The 7,035-nt window shown below is 60.1% G+C and overlaps 1 protein-coding gene across 1 annotated transcript in view; it reads right to left on the bottom strand.

Moving 5' to 3' along the window:
• Positions 1-2,312: 2,312 nt before the first annotated feature.
• Positions 2,313-7,035, bottom strand: part of ZNF653 (zinc finger protein 653) — a 23,566-nt gene continuing 18,843 nt past the window's right edge. Inside the window, exons 5-10 of the mRNA XM_011954950.1 lie at positions 6,144-6,761; positions 5,839-6,010; positions 5,621-5,732; positions 4,516-4,630; positions 2,934-3,033; positions 2,313-2,755 (exon numbers count right to left, since the gene is read on the bottom strand). Coding sequence (XP_011810340.1) covers positions 2,578-2,755; positions 2,934-3,033; positions 4,516-4,630; positions 5,621-5,732; positions 5,839-6,010; positions 6,144-6,761 — 1,295 coding nt within the window. The 3' untranslated portion in view covers positions 2,313-2,577. The remainder of the gene's footprint in view (positions 2,756-2,933; positions 3,034-4,515; positions 4,631-5,620; positions 5,733-5,838; positions 6,011-6,143; positions 6,762-7,035) is intronic.

The raw sequence follows: 7,035 nt of genomic DNA, 5'->3' as shown, positions 1-7,035 counted from the left end.
GGCCGCGGCGACCGAGCTCCGCCTCCTCGCGGCTCCCGACGGCGCGGCAGGTGGAAGTGAGCGCGCGCTGGTAGGGACTCTGAATCCCCCAAAAAGCGCATCCTAGGTGCTTGGGTTGCCAGATTCGGGCCCTCCTTCCCTCGAAGCCCTTGTTTCCTACCTTGGCACCACTTCTTGGGCTGGCTTTCGGGCCAGGAGACGGGCTCCCTTCCTTCGTCCAGCTCCTAGAGCTGGAGGAGCCAAGAGAGCGAAGAGGTATTAGTGGCCCGAATATGCGACCTTCCAGAGGTGCTGTCAACCGGGGGGACTGGAAAGGGACCAGGAACCAATATTTTAGTAGGCAGAGGTCTGGGTCCCCAGATTTGGAGGCACGAGGTGTAGACCACCTCCAGACCACGGGGGAAGGTGGCTACTGTGGCCCTAGTCGTCTGCAGGAGGAGACTGGGACGCTATTGGTTTTAGTGATCTGGGTCCTTTTAGGGTTCAAAAGGTAAGGACTAGCACTCCCCAGTGCAAGGGAACTCCGCACTGCTCCGAAGCGGGTGAAAAGGTTTGGGGCTCAGTGTTCTGGACAATCATCGCTTGAGCCATGTAGCTCCGGGAAACCACGGATCCTTCTCGGACCCCACAAAACTGGGGTGGGTGGATCTGCCACATAAATGTCCTGGCTTTCTGGGCTCCTGATTGGTCCTCCTGACAGTGGAGTCATGCTCGCTCTCAGCCAGGGGGAACCTGGCCTCTCTCTAAGGCGTTGGGGCTGGCGCAACCTCCTTTAGTGCGCGGGCGCAGGTGCATGTTTACGTCGGGGCACGGGAACTAGCACACACTGGGGCGGGGTCGCCGGGGCGTGAGGCTTCAGCACCACAGACAGCAATCCGACAGTTTGGTCGAGGGCGCTGCCAGCAAGGTAGCCCGGACCCCCTAACTGAAGAGCGGCAGTCCCCACCCCATCGTCGTTCCTGAACGCCCTTTAGGCTCCAGACTGTCAGAGAGCGCCACCAGCGAGGAGAGCCTAATTTGCCCAATCAGGGGCGGCCCCTGAGATAACCAATTACTGGAAGATGCCCTAGAGATCAAGCCAATGGGAGCGCGCGCACCAGAGGATGCTGCCACGCCTGGGGAGGGCAGGCCAATCACTGTGACCCGCTCAATAGGGGCGGTGGCGGTGCGGGTTCCCGGGTGGCCCTCATGGGCTCACCGGGGCGACCTGACTGCGGACGCTAGGGGCCCCAAGCGATGGTCTGTTCCCCACCCCATGTTCCTCCCGGTTTCCGTCATCCGAAGCTGTGCCGGAAGGGGGGCTGCTCCTGGGCGCGCGGACCCCACTGCAGTTCCCATGGAAACCTGCCGGCTCCGGCTGTGCGGGGAGAGTGGAGGGGACCTGCCTCAGCTGGGAGGGAGCTCGCGGGGGCGGCCTCAGCAGCCGGACTCGCTCATCCTCGCCGATTCTTCTGTCCCCGGCTGGGGTAGCCCCCCGGTCCGCAGCAGAAACTGAGGCGTAGCTGGGGCCCCGCCCCATCCCCTGAGCTGGTGAGGAGCCGGCGGGGCCAATCTGCGCGTGGCGCCACAGGGCTCCCCCGGGCACGTGCCTGAGCTCGCGGCTGCGGTCCCCAGGGTCACGTGGCTGCAGCCACCGGAGCCTACGCGCCTCGCACGCCACCTAGCGGCCGCGCCTCGCACCCCGCCCCTCTCTCTAGCGGCCTGCAGGAGGCGGCGGCCTCAGCATCCTCCTCCGGGAAATGGGGCCAGGGCAGCCGCCGCCAACTTCCCTTCCCCCCGCGGCTTCCTGTTTTAGGAACACGCCGAGCTGGTTCTACCTCGGGGCTTTGGCACTGGCTGTTCCTCTGGCCTGAGAATTTCCTCCCCCAGCTTTCTTCAAGGATAGATCTTTGTCATTCTGGCCTATGCGCAAATGCCACCTCCTCAAAGGCCCTCCCTGACCACCGACCTAAACAGCATCCCCAGAAAACAACGCATCACTCTCTCTTTTGCATGGCGCTTGTCGCTAGCTGCAGATGTTTCTCATTTTAGGGGTTTACTGAACACCTCCCCATCTCATCCCGGAAGCTCACTGAGGGTGGGACATGGGTGCTCCATAAAACAGGATGAGTGGGCATTAGGGTCCTGAGTTCTGGGAGATGCCCAGAGACCCCAGACCCCCACGTCCCACCCCATCCTGTGGGAGCAGGGGCTGTGCGGGGCTGCTGGGCCCAGGGATATCCCTCGTTCCCGGTCTCGCTCAGGAAAGGATCAAGTAGGCTGGAGACAGAGTGACCTGGCATCCCAAATCATTCAGGCCTAGGGGAAGGGCATCTCCTTTCTCGCTCTTTAATCTCACTCTGCTCTCTTGACACAGTTCCAGCAATGCAGCCCCAGGCACCAGCTCCGAGAAGGATGCGGTGGGGCGGGGTGGGGAACCTGCCCAGGGGGCCCAGCCCTGGGGCGGGGCGGGGCGGGGCGGGGGCGCCTCCTTCCGGCCCGCGGTCCGGGCGGCCCTCGCAGCTGTCCAGGCCACAGCAAGCCAGGGAGTGGTGTCTGAGCGGACGAATAAATAGGGGTGGTCAGTCGTCAGGTGGGTCAGGTGGGCTTGTGATCCGGGTGGCTTTTGAGCGTGTGGAACTTGACGCTATCCAGCTTCTCGAAGCGCTTCCCGCAGCGATCACACGTGAAGTTATACTGCACCTCCGCAGTGTGCTTCTTCATGTGCCAGTTGAGGGACGCCCGCTGCCGGCACTGGTAGCCACAGATCTCGCACCTGCCAGGAGCCGGTGGTGGCACGGGGCGGGATCAGAGTGGGCGGGGCGGGGCCCTACAAGGCCGAGCGCAGGTGGAACTGGGCCCAGGCACTGCGTGGGGGCGAAGCCGCCCCTGGGACCTGCTGGGATCCCCTCCCCACCCAATCCTCTAGCAGCACGGGGCGGCCTGTCACTCACTGCAGGGGGGTCTCGCCGGTGTGCGTGCGCCGATGTACCTCCAGGTGGTTCTTCCTCTTGAAGGACTTGCCGCAGGTCTCGCAGGTGAATTCACGGACACCTGGGGGTGGTGGGGACCGAGGCTGAGGATGGTGGACTATAGGGTGTCTCTGATGTGCTGCAGACTGTGATGCTAGAAGGAGCATCGGGCTGTCTCCTTGGATCTCCCAGGACTGTAGGTGCAGGCCGACCGAACCCTACGACCTTCCCATGCAATTACCCAGAAACGCAATCAAGCAGAGCTGAGATTCGAACTTGGGTCCCTGAGGGGCATAGGGTGCAAACTGCCAAGCCAACATGGGTTTGAATTTGTCGTGTGTGTGTGTGTGTGTGTGTGTGTGTGTATTTTGAGATGGAGTTTCGTTCTTGTTACCCAGGCTGGAGTGCAATGGCCCAATCTCGGTAACCTCTGCCTCCCGGGTTCAAGCGATTCTTCTGCCTCAGCTTCCCTAGTAGCTGGGATTACAGGCATGTGCCACCCACCATGCCCAACTAATTTTGCATATTTAGTAGAGACAGGGTTTCTCCACGTTGGTCAGGCTGGTCTCGAATTCCTGACCTCAGGTGACCTGCCTGCCTTGGCCCCCAAAGGGCTGGGATTACCACCGTGCCCAGTCTTGTCTCCGATATTTGAACTTTGGGTGATATTGCATAAAAAAAAAAAAAATCTTCTGCCCGGCGCGGTGGCTCACACCTATAATCCCAGCACTTTAGGAGGCCAAAGAGGGCAGATTGCCTGAGGTCAGGAGTTGGGAAACCAGCCTGGCTAACATGGCAAAACCCTGTCTCTACTAAAAAAAAATATACAAAAATTGGCTGGTGTGGTGGTGGGCACCTGTAATCCCAGATACTCGGGAGGCTGGGGCAGAAGAATTGCTTGAACCTGGGAGACAGAGGCTGCAGTGAGTCGAGATCAGATTCCAGCCTGGGCAACAGAGTGAGACTCCATTGCAAAAAATAACCACACACACATAAAGAAGAAATAAATAAAAAAACAAAAAACCAAACTTCTGATCTCCTGTGATATCAGCAGCTCTGGCCCTCAGCACCATGCCCTATCGCTGGACACAGGCACCATGGCTCTCCACTGTGTCCCTAGCCCAGGCAAAAGACCTGCATCTCTGCCACAAGTGGAAACCGAAGCCCAGTCCCAAGCCAGCTGCTCCTCTCTGCCCAGCTCTCCTTCCTGCTGCTGCTTGGGTGGGTACTGGTCTGGCCTGTGGCCCCAGGTGCTACTATAGGTTCCAATCTGGAAGAGCAGTGGTGGTGTCAGCTGCTCCCTAAGTCTTGCATGAGACCTGCTCATGGGGTCATGGGGCATGGGGTCGTGGGAATAGGAGGGAAGAAGGCCGGCCCCGCCCAATTCCTGTGATTGATTGGTAATAGTCCCTGTCGCTGTGGCTCACATAGTTACAGCTTACTGAGGACAGGGAGGAAGCTCCTAGGGTGTAGCCCTGTGCCTGGAGACCCAGCCCTGGCCCAGGCTCCCAGCCCCATGTCCCTGTGTTCCCTGCTCATGCAGCCAGCTGGCCCAGGGCCTGACCTGAATGGATGATCATGTGCCGCCGTAGGTGGTTGGATAAATAGAACTTCTTGCCACAGCCAGGATGAGGGCACACTTTGGTCTTTCCTTTCCGATGCACAAGATTGACATGGTTCTGGGGACGAGACGGGCAGGAGTGGGTCCCACAGGCCCACGGAAGGGGCTCTGGGAGGTGGGGAGAGATGAGGGCAGCTGGAAGGCAGGCTGGAGCTGGCCTCCCCAGGAGAAGGGAAGAGGGGTACCCTTGCCCAGCTCAGAGATTCCCAGGGGCACAACTGGGGTCAAAAGACAGCTTTTCTATTTTTTGAGAAGGAGCCTTGCTCTGTCGCCCAGTCTGGAGTGCAGTGGTGCAGTCTCGGCGCACTGCAAGCTCTACCTCCCATGTTCATGCCATTCTCCTGCCTCAGCCTCCCGAGTAGCTGGGACTACAGGCACCTGCCACCACACTGGCTAATTTTTTTTTTTGTATTTTTCAGTAGAGATGGGGTTTCACTGTGTTAGCCAGGATGGACTCGATCTCCTGACCTCGTGATCTGCCCGCCTCAGCCTCCCAAAGTGCTGGGATTACAGGTGTGAGCCACCATGCCCGGCCAAGGGCAGTTTTATTGAACACCTACTATATGCTAGGCTCTGGACTGAGATATCTGTCAACTCTGTGAAAGGCCCAGCTGTTAGCCCAGTTAATCGATGGGGAAACTGAGGTTCAAGGCTCAGTGGTTTGGCCAGGGTCTTACAGGTGGCCAGTGGCAGGACTGGGATTGGATTTGAGGGCTGTCAGCCCCCATGGGCCTGGAACAGGCAGCCCCAATTGATTCATTCCTTTGTTCTTTCCCTGTTTAACATACTAGAGCAACCCTGGCTCCAGCTTGCAGGCCTGGCTTGCACTAGGTGCTTAACACATGCTCAATCAAAGCATGGCATGGCACATTCAAAGACCTCTTGTTGCATCCTCCCACGCCAGGTGTGGGGTGTGACAAGTCCCTGTCTTTGCCTTCAGGGGCACCTCGTCAAATTCCAAGGGGCAAACTAGAGGTAGGACATCCTGGTGGTGCCATGGCCTGGGCCTTGTGGGCCTGGCCCAGGCTGCTCTGGGTGGCGGCCTCACCTGGAAGCTGCTGAGGGCCACGTAGACTTGGCTGCAGCCCTCATATGGGCAGTGGAACATCTCGAGCAGGCCGTCAGCGTCCATCACCCGCGACCGCTTGCTCCGCCGCCTCCTGGAGGGGAAGGGGCCATGAAATCAGGGCTCCCACACCAAGCAGGCTGGGGGACTGCGGGCCGCTCCTAGCCCTCGCCCTCACCCTTGCCCACCCTGGCACCCACTTCTCAGGCTCCTTGGGGATTTCGTAGATGATGGCTGACATGTCGCTGCCATCCAGCTCCTCCCCGTCTGCCTCTGCCTCGGGCTCTGCGCTTTCAGGTACCGACGCTGCCAGTTCCGGGGCTACTGGCTCCTCCTTCTCCTCCTTCTTGAGCAAGCACAGGTCCTCCTTCTCTACGGGGTGGACACAGGGTGGTGTCCGCAGGGGACGAAGGCTGCCAAGGTGCCCACTTCGAGGGCCACTCCTCACCCGGCCCCTCCCAGGCCCAACCACCCCTGGCCACAGGCCATGGCAGGTCCCCCAGACCTTTCTTGGTCTCGATGCCTGCTAGTGCAGTGGCGTCCGTGGTGCTAGGCTGGCTACCCTCGGGCTCTGTCTGGGTGTAGACCGCCACACCCTCCATCATGGCACAGGGCCCCTCCTCGCCCAGGCCACCGCTGGGGGCACCGCTGCCCGCTGCCATGTTGAGGTGAATGCCCTCGGCCGTGAGAGCGTCGTAGCCAGGGCCCGCGATGATGATCACCTGTGAGCCGGGCACCATGCCTGGCATGGGGCAGCTGGCCACCACCTCACCCAGGGCCTCCTGGGGCACGTTCTCAAAGAGGGCGCCGGGGCCCGCACCCACTTGCACGGGCACCGGCACGCACACCACCGTCTCCAGGGCTTCAGGCCCACTGCCTGCCGGGTTGGGGCACAGCGGGGTACCCTGCTCAGCCAGGCCCTCCACATGGTGGACGTCAAAGGGGATGTGTACGCCCTCCTGAGTGATGAGCCCGCTGCTGCCCACCGGGCTGGTGGGTGTCACCGCCGCTGCCGCTGCTGCAGCCTTGACTGGCTGGCCTTCAGGGGGCTCCTCAGAGCCAGAGGCAGAGCCAGAGCCAGAGCTGGACGACTCAGAGCTGCCGGCCACCAGCCCATTGCCCACTGTGGGGACAGAAGAAAGGGAATGGTTATGATAGCTGCAGCCACTGGTATTTGTTTATTTAGTTTTTATTTTATTTTTCTCTTTTCTTTCTTTTTTTTTTTGAGACAGAGTCTTACTCTGTCACACAGGCTGGAATGCAGTGGTGCGATCTCAGCTCACTGCAACCTTGGCATCCCGGTTCCAGTGATTCTCCTGCCTCAGCCTCCCAAGTAGCTGGGACTACAGGTGTGTGCCACCACACCCGGCTAATTTTTGTATTTTTTGTAGAGATGG

The sequence above is a fragment of the Colobus angolensis genome, unplaced genomic scaffold, assembly GCF_000951035.1.
Source record: "Colobus angolensis palliatus isolate OR3802 unplaced genomic scaffold, Cang.pa_1.0 Scaffold39, whole genome shotgun sequence".
Classification (NCBI taxonomy): Eukaryota; Metazoa; Chordata; class Mammalia; order Primates; family Cercopithecidae; genus Colobus; species Colobus angolensis.
The sequence above is the reverse complement of the archived record's forward strand: the minus strand, read 5'-3'. Positions and strand labels throughout refer to the sequence as shown.